We start from the raw sequence: 19,930 nt of genomic DNA on the forward strand, positions 1-19,930 counted from the left end.
GGTCAACAGCTGCCTGGAGATTTCAGGGCTGTTTTGGCCACGCGGATTCAAGAGAGAGCTAGCCAGAGCCACAAGGGCATGGCCTGTCACCTCCTCTAGGGCGCCATCCTCCGCACTGCGGTCCCGCAAATGGAGGCTGGCTGCAAGCTGCTGTAGATGGTGAGGTCTTAGCACCTTGTAGTCATGGCAAGTGCTGCGGTTGTGTTCTACACCACTGGTGCTCCTGTTGGCTGGAAAGGCTTAAGCGGCCACATCTCTGCTGAGATGCCTCCTGGGCTTTAGCAGATTGCTGCAACATTTCCTCAACCGCTGGGCCAAACGTGTGCTCCAGTATAATGGGAGCATCTAATAACGGGGCCTTGTCAGGCTCTTGAACTCTCGCCTGCGAGAGCCGGAGCTGCCTTCTGGTGACTACCAGAGATGCAGTACTCCTGCCCTGAGCCCTTGCATTGAGCTGGGAGCTTAACCACGAGTTGAGCGATCAACACCAATTCCATCTTCAAAAACACCGACAAGTGATCCGGGAGATCTTTCACCAGTGAAGCCTGGTAGACTGAAAGGAGGCTGGCCACGTTGGACAACCTAACTGCCTCTGTAGCTGCTGAATAGCCTTTCTTAAATGAACCTCCATGATCTTGCACTGTCTGTTAGGACATACAGGGTCTTTAGTTAGGCCAGAAAGCATTGGTGTTTTAATCAGGGCTGCAAAGGCAGCATCAACTGGTGGGATGGACACCAGTCCAACCTGACTCCATCCCTGCATGGCAAACGCGGAAGCCTTCTGTGAAGTTGCCGGTGAAGAGGCTGGGGCTCCCCAGGTGGATTGTACCTCCTTAATAAAATCCGGAAAGGCTGGGAGCGTCCTGGACTGTGGAGACCGTACAGACGGTGACTCGAACAGTGACCGCCGAGTCAATTCCACAGCTGGCCACTGAATCCCCAGGTGGCGAGTTGCTCGCTCCACCAATGACCACAAGGGATCACTGGTGTCCAGCACCTCTGACTCAGTTTCTTGCTCTGAGTGCTGGGAAGTTAGTTCAGCTTCCACGCTGTCCTCCTCAAGGAGAAGCTCCCCTTCTGAAGCATCCCTAGATACAGCATCTGCGTCCCACACCTCTTGGGGTTGTTGGACGATCGGGGCAGCCAGAGGCTGTGGCAGAAACACCGGCTGATTGGTAGTCAGCCCGACTAAGCATGTGTACTGAGCGTAAAGACGCTATGCACTAGACGCCGAAACGTTTTTAAAGGAACTATTTTAAAGGAACTGCAGATATATTGTAGCGTAGCTACAGTTAACAGCGACCACGCGGTGTAATATTACAATCCACGGGTGTTATTTTAGGAGTGGCTGCTAGAAGCAGACTGAACTCCGGGTCTCGCAGAGGTGAGACCGGGGCTGCAAAAAATTGTGTGGCCTACTTAGGCGTGCAACGTGTCCTCTAAACGCTATTCTAAACCTAGGGAGAGAATAGACAATACCAAAAACCCAAAACGAATATATATAATGTAATAAAATTAGTATGAAGTAAGACAGAGAGCCAACGAGGAAAGAACGCGATGCCGAAGCAAAGCGTGAAGGTGAAAAGAATATATATATATATATATATATATATATATATATATATATATATATATATATATATATATATATATATATATATAATGCTCAGTAGAGCGAACACTGAAATAAACTCAAAGAAGGGGCAGTATCCCGCTTCTCAAGCTCAAGGCTGACGAGTACAATCAGTGATGTAATTTTCTCAGAGAGAAAACTTACCAACTCAATGTCTTACAAAGGCTGAAGGCAAAAGAGGAAGAGAGTCTCTGCGCGCTGCATATAGTAAGCTCCCAAGGGGACGGGCTTACACATCAGCTCGTGCAGAGGCCTCTCGGCAGCTTTGCTATAAAGCTCAGCCAATCCTACTGCCTGACAGCAATATCCCATACCTTGCACTCTGTTTTTTTCGACTTGAAAGGGAACTAAGTATAGGATCAGTGAAGGCGATTGCCCAGCCTGACCTGTGGTTTTGTGTTCGTGATTTTGTTTTTGTTTAAATATTTTATTTGTGCTCTGTGCAGTGTTTTGTTTTTGTTTAAATATTTTATTTATTGTTGTGTATTAAAAATAAACGCCGCACTGCTTCTCTTTTTGAACTGCAGTTAGCCGGGTGTGTGTACTTCCTCAGTCTGGTGACGTCACTGCAACGCCATTTCCTGTCACACGTGGTGTTATCATGGGATTGACCACAGGCTCCGACTCAGGCCAGACAGAAAGAGGTTCTGCAGATTTTTTCTTTTTTTTTTGTTATATACTTTTTAGAGTGAGGAAGGATGGGAGGAAAGAGGAGGACCTGGAGGAAGAAGCAACAGCAGCTGCAGAGGGACGTTGGCTGGATGTATGTCCTAAATGAGTCATGCACTAGTTGTGGGGAGTTTGGGCACACAGTGGCTGCCCAAATGAGCCAGGACCAGGCACCCTGGAGAACCCTGAAAAGCTGCCGCCCTCACACAAAAGCAAAGGTGAGGAGAAAGAGAGGAAGAAAGGAGCGAGAGAGAGGGGACACGGACCTGCAGGAGCTGCCTCTGTCTCCACCACCATCACCACCTGGAGAAGAGAAGCAGAAGCTGCCTCTGTCTCCACCCCCACCAGGAGCAGAACAGCTGGAGCTGGCTCTGACTCCACCGCCGCCAGAGAGAGAGAAGCAGAAGCTGCCTGTACCTGCACCAATAAAAGGACCAGGGCAGGATAATGCAGGATATCAGCAGCCCCTACATAGGTTGCTGAGGGGAGCATGGGGGAAAATCTCCCGGCCGCAGTGGCTGTGAAGAGGGCCAACCCCAGCACCACAGCTAGGCCTGGCTCTTCTGCGGCTGTCGCCTCCTGAGGGTCGCCTGGGTTTGCCGAGGTCCTGCTTCGCATGTGGTTGATGAGAGTCCCGGTTTGGCTGGGGCTGCCGAGGGTTCTGCTTCGCCTGGGGTCACCGAAAGGCCCCCTTGGATTGCTTCGTGTCTCCATTGAGAACCACTGGGTAAATCTTATGGATTAGCTACTACAACACTTCATGTAAGCTGCTCATGTACAGTATAGTTTACTTTGAGTTGTTGTGATCACAAGTTTTGGAGCTAAGCTGTATTAATAACAGTCAAAGTTCATATAATAGCGGAAAACACTAGTGGAGACTTTGAGTAAATTACTGATGCTCATAAATATATATATATATATATATATATATATATATATATATATATATATATATAATATATATATATATATAACTCCTGAATGTGTCTAAGACTTTAGCACAGCAGTATATATAGTATATACATACTATATAGTATAGTATTATATGTGTTAATTTGTTTATTAGTAATTATGCCCTGCACCTGGCTATCATTGTAAATTAGAGCCAGGTGCAGGGTATTTAAAGAGAGCAGCCAGGCTGTTCTGGACTGCTGGTGTGTGTAGGAGCCCGACTGTGCCGGAGTGTGTATAGAAGTAAGTGTAAAAGAAAGGTAGTGTGTAACATTTTTTGAGTTGTGCTGTGAGAAATTGTTTTGTTTTGTTTTTCAACCGGTAAATAAGCTTACCTGTCCGGTGATTAGAGAAAGTTGCAGCCTGTGTTAATTAGTGCTCAAAAAAGAGCTAGGTTTTGTTTTAATTTAGGTTTTGTTTTAATTTGGATTTTGTTATTGTAACCTAATACACAAGCACTTTGAAAAATCACTTTTTTGTGTGGCTGGGTCACCGACCCAGTAATGCTGACATATCAATGTTTAGAAAATATATATCTATATATATATATATTATATATTATGTCATTGACACGTTCAAAAATAGACATGTTAATAGTTTATATTTATCAATTAACAAAATGCAAAGTGAGTGAACAGAAGAAAAATCTACATCAAAACCATATTTGGTGTGACCACCCTTTGCCTTCAAAACAGCATCAATTTTTCTAGGTACACTTGCACACAGTTTTTGAAGGAACTCGGCAGGTGGGTTGGCCCAAACATCTTGGAAAACTAACCTCAGTTCTTCTGTGGATTTAGGCAGTCACAGTTGCTTCTCTCTCTTCATGTAATCCCAGACAGACTCAATGATGTTGAGATCCAGGCTCAGTGGGGGCCATACCATCACTCCCAGGACTCCTTGTTCTTCTTTATGCTGAAGATAGATCTTAATGACTTTCGCTGTACGTTTGGGGTCATTATCATGCTGCAGAATAAATTTGTGGCCAATCAGATGCCTCCCTGATGGTATTGCATGATGGATAAGTATCTGCCTGTATTTCTCAGCATTGAGGAGACCATTAATTCTGACCAAATCCCTAACTCCATTTGCAGAAATGCAGCCCCAAACTTGCAAGGAACCTCCACCATGCTTCACTGTTGCCTGCAGACACTCATTCGTGTACCGCTCTCCAGCCCTTCGGCGAACAAACTGCCTTCTGCTACAGCCAAATATTTCAAATTGTGACTCATCAGTCCAGAGCACCGACTGCCATTTTTCTGCACCCCAGTTCCTGTGTTTTCGTGCATAGTTGAGTCGCTTGGCCTTGTTTCCACGTCGGAGGTATGGCTTTTTGGCCGCAAGTCTTCCATGAAAGCAACTTCTGACCAGACTTCTCCGGACAGTAGATGGGTGTACCAGGGTCCCACTGTTTTCTGCCAATTTTGAGCTGATTGCATTGCTGGACATCTTCCGTTTGCAAAGGGAAGTAAGCATGATGTGTATTTAATCTGCTGCAATAAGTTTCCTTGGCCGACCACTGCGTCTACGTCCTCAACGTTGCACGTTTTCTTTGCGCTTCTTCAAAAGAGCTTGGACAGCACATCTGGAAACCCATGTCTGCCTTGAAATTTCTGCCTGGGAGAGACCTTGCTGATGCAGTATAACTACCTTGTGTCTTGTTGCTGTGCTCAGTCTTGCCATGGTTTATGACTTTTGACAGTAAACTGTCTTCAGCAACCTCACCTTGTTTGCTGAGTTTGGCTGTTCCTCACCCAGTTTTATTCCTCCTACACAGCTGTTTCTGTTTCAGTTAATGATTGTGTTTCAACCTACATATTGAATTGATGATCATCAGCACCTGTTTGGTATAATTGTTTAATCATACACCTGATTAGATGCCTACAAAATCCCTGACTTTGTGCAAGTGTACCTAGAAGAATTGATTCTGTTTTGAAGGCAAAGCGTGGTCACACCAAATATGGATTTGATTTAGATTTTTCTTCTGTTCACTCACTTTGCATTTAGTTAATTGATAAATATAAACTATTAACATGTCTATTTTTGAAAGCGTTCTTACTTTACAGCATGTTTTCACACCTGCCTAAAACTTTTGCACAGTACTATATATATATATATATATATATATATATATATATATATATATATATATACATACACACAGTGCCTTGCAAAAGTATTCAAACCCCTGACCAATTCTCTCATATTACTGAATTACAAATGGTACATTGAAATTTCATTCTGTTCGATATTTTATTTTTAAAAACACTTAAACTCAAAATCAATTATTGTAAGGTGACATTGGTTTTATGTTGGGAAATATTTTTAAGAAAAATAAAAAACTGAAATATCTTTCTTGCATAAGTATTCAACCCCCACACATTAATATTTGGTAGAGCCACCTTTAACTGCAATAACAGCTTTAAGTGTTTTGGGGAAAGTATGTACCAGCTTTGCACACAGTGTCGGAATGATTTTGGCCCATTCTTCTTGGCAGATTTGCTCCAGGTTGTTCAGGTTGGTTGGACAACGCAATTGTCAAATAGTGCCACAGATTCTCAATGGGATTGAGATCAGGACTTTGACTGGGTCACTGTAGGACATTCACCTTTTTGTTCTTGAGCCACTCCAATGTTGCTTTGGCCTTGTGCTTGGGATCACTGACCTGCTGAAAGGTGAATTTCCTCCCAAGCTTCAGTTTTTTAGCAGACTGAAGCAGATTCTCTTGCAGTATTTTCCTGTATTTTGCTCCATCCATTCTTCCTTCAATTGTAACAAGATGCCCAGTCCCTGCTGATGAGAAGCATCCCCACAGCATGATGCTGCCACCACCATACTTCACTGTAGGTATGGTGTGTCTTGAGGCATTGGCAGTGTTAGGTTTGCCCCACACATAGCACTTTGAGTTTTGGCCAAAAACCTCTATCTTGGTCTCATCTGACCACAAAACCTTTTCCAACATCGCAGCTGGGTCACTCTCATGCTTTCTGGCAAACTCCATATGTGTTTTCAGATGGTACTTTTTGAGTAACGGCTTCTTTCCTGCCACCCTCCCATACAGGCCAGTGTTATGCAGAGCTCTTGCTATGGTTGACTGGTGTACCATTACTCCACTCCCAGCCACTGAACTCTGTAGCTCCTTCAAAGTGATTGTTGACCTCTCTGTGGCTTCTCTCACAAGTCTTCTTCTTGTTTGAGCGCTGAGTTTTGAGTGATGGCATTTTCTTGGCAGTGCCTGGGTGGTGTGATGCAGCTTCCACTTCCTGATTATTGATCATGACTGTTTTTGACTGTGCTCACTGGGATATCCAAACACTTGGATATTATTTTGTACCCTTTCCCTAATCTATGCATTTGTATTACTTTATCTCTAACTTCTGTAGATGGTCTTCATTTTCCTTCAGATTCACAGCCTTACCAATGATCCTTCAACAGTGGGTTTTTATCCAGAAAATGTGACAGCAACTTTAATGGTTCACAGGTGGAGGCCAATGGTAATTGTGTCCTCGTTAGGGCACTTAATTTCATTGGTGCAAACTGGAAGCTTCCACAGCACAGGGGTTGAATACTTATGCAAGCAAGATATTTCAGTTTTTTATTTTTCTTAAAAATATTTCCCAACATAAAACCAATGTCGCCTTACAATAATTGAGTCCTCATTTACGTTTTAAACCTTTTTCAAAGTTCCCCCACATCTGTAGATTTTCTATATATTCTAAAAGATATATATATTATATATATATATATATATATATATATATATATCCTTACAGCACCTATAATATAAACACACACACACCTATAATATGGTGACCCCTCCAAATAACGCCTTTCAGACACATCACACTGAATCAGTTCTATCCTGGTTTCCCATAGTGGGCCTACACACTATTGACAGTGAAATTATAGCCATTTGTAATGTTGTGTCCAACCACGGTAATTATATTATACCCAATTGCTGTCTGTCTGCTCTGCAGATTTAAACTCTATGGACTGGACCTTGCTCTGTCTTTTTGTCCTAACTATTCAAACATTGTGAGATGACTTGGATAATGGGCTGCAAGTACTTTTTTGCTGAAAACAAAAACAGTTTAATAGCTTTTTCTATCACTGTTTGGTTTAACCGTTTCCTAACTCTGTGCCACAGGGTCTACGTGGAAATGAGTGTTTTCAATAGTAGCACTTTCTCTGTCTTGACATACATCTTAAGTAGTCTTTTAGTATGTATAAATGCAGCAATAGTGAAAGTTTAATAATTGATAAAATAGGGTCCTGCAATAAAAAAAGAATATTATGATGACATTCTTTCCTCTTTTAAAATGTTTAGTTGTTCTGGTTGTCAGTTCCTTTTACAAGGATCTGAAAGAGAAAGCCAATGTGTTTTCCAACTCAGTAAATAAACTGAGGCAGAACATTTACTGATATAGTCAATGCTGTACAGCATTCACAAAGTGATGTATGCAAATGTTTCACTCACAAGTCAGGTCACACACTGAAGTGTCTTTAAATGTCATTCTAATGTTTTTAACCCTTGCCTTTTGATTATATTAGTAATTGTACTTCGCTTTTCTAATGTTGCCTAATGTCAGACATTGAGACATGCTAACAGTGTTAATGTTAACATTTATTGTAGTTTATTTTGTTATTTTTTAATAAGAACCATTTTAGTAATAATAATAATAATAATAATAATAATAATAATAATAATAATAATAATAATAATAATAAACCTAAAAATGATCTTATTTGGTTCTAGTTTTGAAATATTTTCTGATTTTTTTTTTTCTCATTTCAAAAGACAGTCGAATTAGAAAGTCTGGCCTATTGTCCTAGACTTCATCCTTCCCAAAGCTCGGTACGGTATTGTACCTACAATTGTTTTTATCAATTCCAGAGTTTTTTAACAATGATAACTCACTTTGTATTGATTTCTTCCTACAATTTATGTGCCCCACTCATATAATATAATATTTAATTATGATATACAAAAAAAGTTTGAAAAGTAATTTTAGTTAGACAATTCAAATAAATAATAATCCTCATATTTGAATCTATTTTAGTCACAAGTACAAGTACAATTATAACCTTGGTATTGAAATGTGCCCCAGTTCTGGTGCTTTATGAATATCTGTTCTACTGTATGTTGTTCAACTCATAAGCCGCCCACTTATTGACAACCACAGCAACTTACAAATAGGTCCCAGAATACTAGCACTGATCTGCAGAAACAATTCACCACCACAGACTGGAATACCCACTGAAATTAATTATAAAAAATAAAAAAAACACACATTTTTAATAAACTAAACTAAAAAAGGTACAGATGGGTTTGGTATGAGATAAATGCTGAACAACAAAATGAGATCTGTGAAACAGAAATGGTAACAGTCAATTGGTTTCAATAGCCATAGTTTTACGCTATAATAAATGTTCAATTGCCTAAAAACAACAACAAAATGTAAATTCACTAAGCTATTTACAAGGCAGGTTTCTGTGCAGTATTGTATGATATTGACACCTGAACAATATACAATTACTGCATGCTGAACACGTGAATAAAGGGAATGGCAGTCAATGATGCTTTGATGAGGACATGTGTTTTTTTTTTTTTTTTTTTTTTTTTTTTTTTTTTTAATTGTGTTTTGTTTTTCCAAACATATAGAAACACTTTTTAAATATAACAAAACTGGTCATTATTTGTAATAAAATATATACAATATATTGAATATAAATTCATCTATAGTTTACATTTAATTTAGATGTTATTAATCTATTTGAAATCAATGGGCATAACATATTACAAATGTATGAATCCAAAATTTTATACAGGTCCCAGCTGTATTTTGATCACAGAAAGAATCACTAAGACAGATTTTTCCTAAAACAAAAGCTTAATACTGAAAAACTATAGGATTTTTTTTTTTTTTTTTTTTTTTCCGTTTTCCAATAGATACATATATAGATCATACCTGTATCTACACATATCTATATATTTCTGTAATTTTCTGCAGATCTGTAAAACAGCTGAATGTATTTCTAAAATATTTCGTGCTGACTGGCTGCTAACACTCCAATGCCATGTGGTTGAAAGAGTGAGCCCAGTGATTCAGACCTCATTGCGTTCTGATCAGGAACAGTTTCAAAATACCAATCACACATTTTATAAGCTTGATAAAACACTTGGGTTGTACTGATTTTATAAGCTCGATAACACACTTGGATCGTCTTGAGACGGGTTGTACCAACAGGCTGGAAAATTGCAAACATAATACTGATCCATAAAAAGGGAGACAAAACCAAACCAGGTAACTACAGACCAATAAGCCTGACTTCTATTATATGGAAACTTATGGAAACTATAATAAGATTCATCTTGTGGGAAAGCTACAAAAAAGGCCAACAAAATGTTCAGAGATCTAGTGAAAGGAGTTCAATTTAAATCAAAAGAAATAATGTTAAAACTTTATAATGCATTAGTAAGACCTCATCTAGAATATTGTGTTCAGTTCTAGTCACCTCGCTACAAAAAAGATATTGCTGGACTAGAAAGAGTGCAAAGAAGAGTGACCAGAATTATCCTGGGCTTAAAAGGCATGTCATATGCAGACAGGCTAAAATAATTGAATCTATTCAGTCTTGAACAAAGAAGACTATGCTTCAACCTAATTCAAGCATTCAAAATTCTAAAAGGTATTGATTGATAAGGTTTACTTTTACAAGGTATTGATAAGGGACTTTTTCAATCTGAAAAAAGAAACAAGGACCAGGGGTAACAAATAGAGATTAGATAAAGGGGCATTCAGAACAGAAAATAGGAGGCACTTTTTTTACATAGAGAATTGTGGGAGTCTGGAACCAACTCCCCAGTAATGTTGTTGAAGCTGACACCCTGGGATCCGTCAAGCTGAGCAGATTCTGGGATCAATAAACTACTAACAACCAAATGAGCAAGAAATGGCCTCCTCTCATTTGTAAAGTTTGTTGTGTGTTACTGCTTACTTCATTTTCTATGTTTTGTCATTTGAATTTTGAAGTATAATTTCTATCCCTAAAAGAAAACTACATGTAAACCTAAATAGGCCAAAAGGTATGACCAAAATACTCAAAAAGTTCAGACTTATTTTTTATTTGTGCATGAAAAGCAAGCCACTGCCTATATAAAGCGTAATCACCTTAAGTGTTGATAGGGTGCAAGTGATGACCAATACAAATATAGTACGCTGCAGCACAGAGGTAGGAACGCTGAATAAAGCATACAGTTTGAGAGAAGAAACAGCACCTACTGTAATATACTGTGCAAACCTAGGAATATTAACATGGAATATAACAATTTTGGTTGAAGTACCATGAAGAATGGAACCAGATGTACAAGGCCAGTAGAGACCTAGGAACAATAATAGAGACCATGCTTCAGTAGAAACCCACCAAAAAGACAGCAGGAAACAAGCAGTGCCTTGCAATAGCTGGTAAAGAGACCCAAACAAAGGGTGAGACCTGGAATGAGCTGCTGCCACAGCCTGCACCGCACAACCTGCCTACAGGTCAGTATTACCACAAACATTGAAACACAATCTGCCTACAGGTCAGTATTACCACAGCCATTGAATCACAACCTGCCTACAGGTCAGTATTACCACAAGCATTGAAACACAACCTGCCTACAGGTCAGTATTACCACTGCCATTGAAACATAACCTGCACACAGGTCAATATTACCACTGAAACACAATCACCGGACTTAACTGCAGACTTACAAGTAAGTTTGACTGCCAAACCACACCAATTTGTATTGTGGTTGCATAATGTGTTTGCATTATGTATTGTAAAAAAAAAGACAGCTCAGTGTACTGGTAAAACAAGCAAATCAGTAGCCACCAGATTCGCACAACAGAAATATGATTGTGATCACCATGAGTTTTCTCTTCACACAGTCCACACTCCAGAATTATATATATAATTATAATTGCCATTCCTAAATAGTTCAAATTATTATTAAATGGAACATTTGGTCAAACTAGGCAGTCGAGGTGTGAATTAATTAATTAAAAAAAAAAAGTCTCATTGCATATTTCCTAGATGTGGGTGCTTCTAAATTGATTTAGCACAAGCATCGGCAGGCTGTCGGTGCCTGTCCCCTTCCCTTGATTCTACAAGAGTGCAAATAGAAAGGGACATGTATTGTGTGGAAAACAAGTTCTCTTTTGAAGGCCTTTCACAGATGTTCCTGCAAAGTGGATATGATGTGCTTGAATTGAACGTGAGGGTTTTGTGAATCTTTTCTTCCTAGTGATGAACTCATTGGAGGTGTGTGCCGTGACTAATGGCTCATCTGTGTGACTGTACTACACCATAGAGCTGCTGAGATGCAGAGCTTGTTTCATCATGCAAAATATGTCTTTTAACGTTCTAGTGTGTGTTCGTTGCTGGTCCCACTGGGAGATGGCAATATGTTTGTTCCTGATTAGCAGTGTGTGATCCTCAGAAGGAGATTGATAACTGAGAGACAGTGCTTTGCTAAACTGCTGTGACAGATCTGCTGCTCCATTATACTGCTCCTTCTTCAGTGTGTGCTGCAGGCATGTGAGTGTGTACAACACAGATTTCACAATCCAGAGCTCTATACAGTCAAGTTTAAGTGTGTAAATCAAGTAAAGCTACAGTAACTAAGTTACATTCTCAATAAAAATGAAGCATTTCAGCAATATTGAAGAGGATAATGCATACACACATTATACATGCATATGCATATGCATTTTGACACTTTAATTATATCTGTGTAATCAGTCATCATTACATTTAAATAGCATTTTACACACACACACACACACACACACACACACACACACACACACACACACACACACACACACAATTTACTAAGGATGTAAATCTGTTTAATAGCTAAACATTGAAACCTTCTCTGTAAACATTTAAGCTACAAACACATGATGTATAGTCATCTTTATATTTTACTTTTGCTGTGACATTTAGGGTTTTTACTTTCATTTACTGTTAAAATCTTTGTAAACTTACAATTTTCAAGTGGCTTGGAGGTGCTTAGATTATTGTAACAAAAACAATGAAGACAGTTTAGATTGTTACCATAAACTGGCATTAAAGGACACATTAGGCAATAAAAGCAGCTTGTGTAGAAACTGAAGTGCTGTTTGTAAGGCAATTTCCATGTGTGTCCGTGTTAGAAATGATACAAAGGAGTATACTGCAGCAAGAAGGCAAGAGACAGATAATGCTATGTACATTGGGATACTCAGAGGACCTGTCAAAATGTATTTGGTGCCAGTGTCACCCAGGGGCTTGGGAGGCAATTGTCACCAGTGTAGTTTATCAAATTCACCCTACGGTGATTCCACAAATAATCAGTTAGACAAAGAGACACCCAGCAACAGTGTTGAAGATGCCTACATTACTTTACTCAAGGAAGTAAGGAAAACTGTACAACAAACACTAAAACATATTTCTAAATATCTGCTTATGGGTTACATAAGTAGATTATTATGCTTTGCAAATGACTGTAGACTGCAGATGGTTCCTGGACTGGACTTATTTTGTAAATTCTAAAACTAGCTATTTTATGGATCTATATAATGGATTCAATTTATATTGATATGTTGTTAGCCATCAATGGCTGCAGGCAGTGCTCCAGATTAGCTGCATAATGGCTGTTTTACATGTTGAATAAAATATGAATTACACCTTATATTTAAATGTAATGCGTAAAGGATACATATAGCAATTTTACTGCACAGCTTGTTCACATGTTATCAGGATTCTTGTACTTCATTGGTTCCCTGTGTCTCTGTGATCGATTGTGAATATACTGCGTGTAATAGCTAGAGAATGGAATGTCGAAGTAGCTAATTGTAGCCAGCCTGGGAATTGCCAGACACATGTGACCAAAAAGCCCAGGGTTTTCAATAAAGAAAAACAACATGAAGTTGCATCCCCTCATTTTCAATGCATGTTTATGACTGGTGAATAACCAACTGGATTCTTGATTTTGTATTCTGAATTTCTCTGCACTGTTTTAGTGTTCCTCAACCAAACCTACCAATTTATCTATCAATTATCTGAATTTTTGGAACATAAATCTAAATAAATACAATACTCTGTGTTTGGAGAGAGTCGGGATGCTTTATATTGCTAAAGCAAGGTGATCAATAAGGAATACAATATTATCGTTTCTTTATAAATAGATGTGCATGCAAGCCCGTTGTTAAGTATATTATATTTGCAGTTTTGGAGTAAAAATAAATCTGTGTCTGTGTTTACTTACATCACAGCTATAGTGTTTGTGGTCAGTCAAACAAATATGAATAATTGTTGTTTTTGTTTTTATGTAAGACCAACTTTTCGTATAGTAGTTCAAGTAAGATTACAGTTCATAATTAAGGGGTTGTAGTTAATGCATACCCTAATAAATAATGTACGTTAAAATATGTACAGTATTTATTGAAAGTACTCACGACTTCAAGGTAATGTTGCATTGTACTCACCCAAAATACATTTTACTCACATAGTGTCTAAATTAGAGAGCAAATTACTTAATAACCCAAACCCTTATCTAGCTCGCTGGTTACAGGTGTTCCCAATGAAAAACATTGATGAAGGTTACTCGCTGAATAATAATTATTTTTAAATTGTTTTTACACAAAAGTGAATGAACCCCCAATGGTATTTAAATGTAATGGTTCCATACCCACTGTATAGAACTCTTCTCTTGTCCTTTATATAGAAATGGCTTTTCATTGAAGCTGAACAGGAATCAGTAATAAGTGACTGTGTGTCTGAAGTTCGCCTGAGTGGACACTAGCAGCCACCTGTTACAATTACAAACAAAAGAGCTGTCAAAAGAACATGGAGCCAGTGTGAAAATGTGCAGCAAGCAGCTCCACTCACAAAGCAGTCACTCAGACCAGCAACAGGTAGAAGAGAATGGATGAGTGCAGCAATCCATTATGAGATGCTATTGTGGTGATGGGTTAAATTTAGAAGCTCAATTCTATTAAAGCATTATGTCAATATTTTCTGTAATTTGTACTCAATGTCTTTACTCGATCTCAATTGATAAAGATGTATATATCTTGATCATTTTGTATTATTATTTAAAATAATATATAATAATAATAAAAAAAAAAACATTTACCAACAGTGATGATGCACAGATCAGACTAATGAAAAAGCTTTTGATTTTTTCTTTTTTTTTGATCTTCAAATGTTTTTTTTGTTAAAAAAAAAAAAAAAAAAAAAAATTGTTGTTTTCAGTCAATATTGTACTCGGTGGTTTTAAACATGTTGACTATGCACTGGTTTTAAGATTCGGCTGGTGTTACTCATTCCTTTCTTTAATTAATTATTACAAGGACTACATAATCCTTGGTGAGATTATGTTGTTTGGAACATATCAAATTAATACAAAAGAAGGTTGTCCAAAATGAAGTATATGCTATTTTACATATATACCTGTGCAACATGTTAATTGACAAAGGTCGTATCTTTTTTTTTTTTTTTTTTTAAGTATTTTTTTTTTAATAGTTTTATTTTTAGAACAGATTACTAATGAATAGGCTACATCCAAGCTTTCGGAATACAGCGAAAGGACTGTATTGAATTATGATTAACAGTCTCCAGTTCTAGTGTTCTCGTTGTTTTTTCTCAACAAAACAAATTAAATTAAACACAATTAGCAAACTGAAAACTCATCAATCTAAGACAAATCTGTACCCTCAGTACAGCTGCACGCAATCACATCAATTCACCTGTTTGATTCACCTGTAAAATGCATTTCAATAATTGTCGTGTGTTTAAAAACACATTTTAATTACACTGACACCATTTGAAAGAAGATGTGGGTTCACTTTCGCGGGTGCTACTTGACCCGGGTCCCCAGGCAGTCCTTGTTGTTGCAAGTGAAGGATTCTCTTTCTGGGCACCCTGCGCTTGCCGTGGTGTCTACACCGCTGATAGTGATATATCGCTTTGTTCTGGCTGGGAAAGCGTTACCTAAATACTACACGTTGACAGATTTCTCCTGAAGCTTGTGTGTTATTATGAAACACTGTACCTTCAAAACAATACTCGTTCATGTCAATGTAAACACTTGTATATTAGCAGGTATGACACCAAACACCTGTTCCCATGTCTGTTGACACACATGGGAGTTAGTTACGCCTGCCGTAAACTCGCTTGCTATGTTTAAATTGGTCTTTGACAAAATGTGTTAAAACAACTTTTAAACCCTGCAGTATTCATAAACTCCATCCTGACAGCAGGGGTGGGAGTAATGGTATTAACTGCGCTAAACTTCCCAGACCTTTCTTTCAGTGGAGTGCTATGTACTTTATACAAACACAGAACTGAAACGTAGACTGGGCGGCTGGTCTTCATATACAACTCCAGATAACTATTCACATTTATATTTAACCCATGCTTACGGATTTTGGAGGAAGTTAAATCTTTGCACTAAAACCTTAACTCTTAAACGGGCACTTTTTGAACCCTTGCGAATGACGTTAGGGACTGAAACCGACCTTTGTGCATCCCCGTGAACCGATCTTTCAGCACGGTGAGCTCATAGATCTTGCCGAATTCCTCAAAGAGCGGTTTAAGATCTTTCTCCTCCAGGTTCCTGGGGATTTGCCCAATGAACAGCTTGATGGCATCGTGGTCCTTCATTGGAATGGTACTCTGTCCCATGCTCAGCCCGTTCATCCTGCCGGAGCTGTTCATGGTGCTGAATCCGTTCTCCTGCTGCAATCCGTTCGCGGTGACTGTAGCCATCTTTTTCCAATAAGCCGACTCTTTCTCTCTCACACACGCTCTCTCTCTCTCTCTCTCTCTCACTCTCTTACTCTCTCCGTGCTTTCCCTCGCTCTGCCTCGCTCTCCTTTAGATTTCTCTTTATTTTGTTATTATGTTTTCCTTCCTCTTGATCTCGCTCTCTTCTCTCTCTGTCAGCTTCCACTAGTCTGCCGTATGACGTCAGCCCACTGGCTCTTGACTAGACCCCTCCCCAGACTGTTTGCATAATAACATAGACGGAGCCAATAAGAGAAGACAACGGAGTTGCAGGACAGGCTCAAAAAAACGAAAATGGGGGTCTTCCTTATACATCTATTATTACCAGAAAAAAAGAAGCTTGTCTCCAGGTGTGTGATAGCAGAGTTTCCTGAGAGAAGGGTTGATCATTTTAAAGCTGTTGTCTCCAGACGTGTGCCAGTAGAGGTTCCTGAGGGAACAGTGGATTTTTTTAAAGCTGTCTGTCTCCAGGTGTGTGCCAGTGTAGAGGTTCCTGAGAATATCTTTAAAAAGGATCCATGGGCCACCACAGAAAATGTTCAGTACACAATCAAGAACTATGAACATAAACGCCACATTGCGTAGCAATATAACTTGTGTGTTTACGTAAAGTTCTACATATTCAGGGAACATGAAATTGGCCCCAAACAATACATATGTGGCACAAATAAACCTCCCCAGTAAACGACTTTCTAAAACAAAAATAGTCTGGAATCAGAGTAGCTATTACATACTGCAAATCCAGCTGTTTGTGAGCCTTTTATACGCAATGTTGGCAACTGAAAAAAATCACATGCGTTTTTGGCACTAATATTCTCATGCTGTTTTCAATAATTGTATAACATCGCAAAGTATTCATGTGTGTGTAAGCTAATCTGATTTAACTGATCAGCTACACTCGCTGCGTTATGTCTTGTTTGATGTAAATTACTCGCAGTCCTGCAGCTTGTAAAATAAATAATTTCATGAAACAAACTCAGGGGGTAAGAAAAAAAGAAACACACCTTTAATTTTACATTCCCACAGACTGACTTTACATTCTTTATTGAATATTGTTTTGAAAAATTCTCGAAGAAGCGCTATGGGAGGGTTAAAATGCTGCACTGATGCTTGTTCGATTTGATTTGGTAAACATACTGAAACGTTCAAATCAAGAGCTGAAATAAATTAAATAAAAAGGTTTAATTTGGTACCTCCGTGCTTCAGAGTTCCAGTATATACACCCTTTTTATTTCCACCCTATACCGTTTGTAGGTCCGATAGCTTGACCTACTGAATCTGCAGTATTTCTATCAATCATGCAGGGGCACTAACGTTTGAAACTGGATACACATTGTATAAGTCCTTACAATAACAACTTCAATTTATATTGCGCCATGGCATCTCAAGCACTTCACAAAATACCAAGAAAATAAAACAGACGGCAGTGGCAGCATCTTTAATTTTTCTTGACCTGTTCTTATTAGTGTCCATATAAAACCATGCTTCCGGTGTGCTTCTATAGAACACCTGTATTCTGAGATAATGCCCTGACTATCAAAGCTTTTCTGACTGTCGTGGAGGACTTTTGTGGCGGGGTTTTAACTTTCCGACTGTTTTTCAAGTTCAGAGCAATTAAAATGGCCAGGAAGGATGAGAACTGTCGCAAAAACGTAGCTTTAGGTGGGTATCTAATTACATACCCCCTGTACAAAAATGAAAAGGGTTGATGTGGTTGGAATGAGAGTAGCCTATTTTCCGTCTAAAATGGTTCTGCCCGTTTCAAACAGGAGACGGGAACCTATTTCAAACAGACTCCGTCTGAAATAAGCCACCTGTTTGGACATTACTGAAGAGCTAATGCTACAAAGATATCGACAGGGTAAAGCTACGATATTGTATTTATGTGATAGATTTAAAGAGGATTTAGAGTCAAGCATACTGCTTTGCCAGTATTATTCACAGCGCTGTCATTCTTTGCCACGGTTATTTGTTTGATATCTTATTATACACTCCTGTGTTATTAATTTTCATACGTGTAACATGGTATGGAGGATATTTAATTCCAAAATGAAACATAAGTAAATAAAAATAAGTAAGTTAATAAATAAAAGCACGTCTATATCTATTGATGTATTTCTATATTTTTTTATGTATTATTTTATTGATTCATTTATTTTACATTTTGGCATAAAATATCTACCAAAACCGCTACATGAAGAACATTCAAAATTAGGCCACATTAAATTACCTTTGTAAGTTTAATGGTGTTTTTTCTGTCCTGACATGCTTTATTATTATATTCTATTACATGTATCGTCTCTTCTTTTTCAGTATCTCCTGAAACACACGTCTGTTTTGTTTTTCTTTGCCTTTACTACCTTTTAGTCCCACCTGTCCATTGATTGTAATCCTGAAATGAAATGATATAAAACTGTAATTTGTGTCATTAACATATAGGTTTCTCATTTAAATACTAAATAGTTGTACTGCAACCTTTATGTATAGTACATCTATTCCACCTGTCGGAAAACAGCAGAAAAGTGTTTCATTTTATGATGGAAACCACGTTCGGAACATGAGTCGGGTTAAAAAAGACGGAGACCGCGAGTTTATAACTGTCAGAAGACATTTGATATTCAGGGCATATGCGCTTAGTAGCTAAAATAAATATCAGTATGACAAAGCGCATATATTCCTAGAGTGAAAATTGTCTCTCTTTTTTTTTTACCAATTCGCCAAATGTTTTGTAAGTACATATTTATAGAGTTAAGTAATTCCAGTTATTTTTACAATTGTGTCTTTGAAACAACGCCTATGTGACCCACCACAAGCAAAACTGAAATCTAATTAGTTGGTCTCATTTCCATTCCTGGGCGATATTTTACACACGTGTTAAGCCGCTGGGTCTGCCAGCGTACGATACAGCCTTACCAACCACAATCACCCTCAAGAAAAATATTGCATGAAATGCTCTGCCCACTTCTACTACGTTCATATTGCTAAAAAACAAAAATTGGTAACTAAAAGAAAACTTTTATTTCGCTTTTATATAATTAGTCACTTTACACTGTCACTGGATAAACCACAAAGCCTAGATAGTAGCCCTACACTAGCTTTGTGCAATGAACTAGCAAAGGTAGGCTATGTTGCGGGCTAGTAAGCAAAAGTAAAACATGTCATTTAATAGAGAAAATTGTAAGGTACTGCATGCAGGCAATAAAATTTGCATTATAAACACCATATAGGAGGTATTGAAAGAAAGAATCTATGAACAAGACAATTTGATGATGCTATAAAAAAGACCAACAAGATGCTCTGATACATAATGGAAAGTGTTCAATTTAAATCAAGGGAAGTAATGTTAAAACTACAATGCATTAGTAAGCCTTCATCTAGAATGCTGTGTTCAGTTCTGGTCACCTCGCTACAAAAAGAATATCGCTGCTCTAGAAAGAGTGCAAAGAAGTGCAGCCAGAATTATTCCAGGTTTAAAAGGTATGTCATATGCAGACAGGCTAAAATAATTGAATCTATTCAATCTTGAACAAGGAAGATTACGTGGTGATCTGATTCAAGCATTAAAAATTCTAAAAGTATTGACATTGTCGACCCAAGGGACTTTTTCGACCTGACACAAAAAAGAAACAAATACTAGGGGTCACAAATAGAGATTGGATAGAGGGACATTCAGAACAGAAAATAGGATGTACTCTTTTACACAGAGAATCGTGGGAATCTGTAACTAATTCCACAGTAATGTTGTTGAAGCTAACTCCTAGGGATCCTTCAAGAAGCTGCTTGATGAGATTCTGGGATCAATAAGCTACTAACAACCAAATGAGGAAGATGGGCTTATTGGCCTACTCTCGTTTGTAAAGT

General features: G+C 38.4%; 1 protein-coding gene across 1 annotated transcript in view; it reads right to left on the reverse strand.

The window, feature by feature from the left end:
- LOC121294272 (CUGBP Elav-like family member 4) overlaps positions 1-16,227 on the reverse strand; it is a 324,915-nt gene extending 308,688 nt beyond the window's left edge. Inside the window, exon 1 of the mRNA XM_041217837.1 lies at positions 15,802-16,227. Coding sequence (XP_041073771.1) covers positions 15,802-16,051 — 250 coding nt within the window. The 5' untranslated portion in view covers positions 16,052-16,227. The remainder of the gene's footprint in view (positions 1-15,801) is intronic.
- Between the last annotated feature and the right edge of the window lie 3,703 nt (positions 16,228-19,930).

Source organism: Polyodon spathula, chromosome 19, assembly GCF_017654505.1.
Source record: "Polyodon spathula isolate WHYD16114869_AA chromosome 19, ASM1765450v1, whole genome shotgun sequence".
NCBI lineage: Eukaryota > Metazoa > Chordata > Actinopteri > Acipenseriformes > Polyodontidae > Polyodon > Polyodon spathula.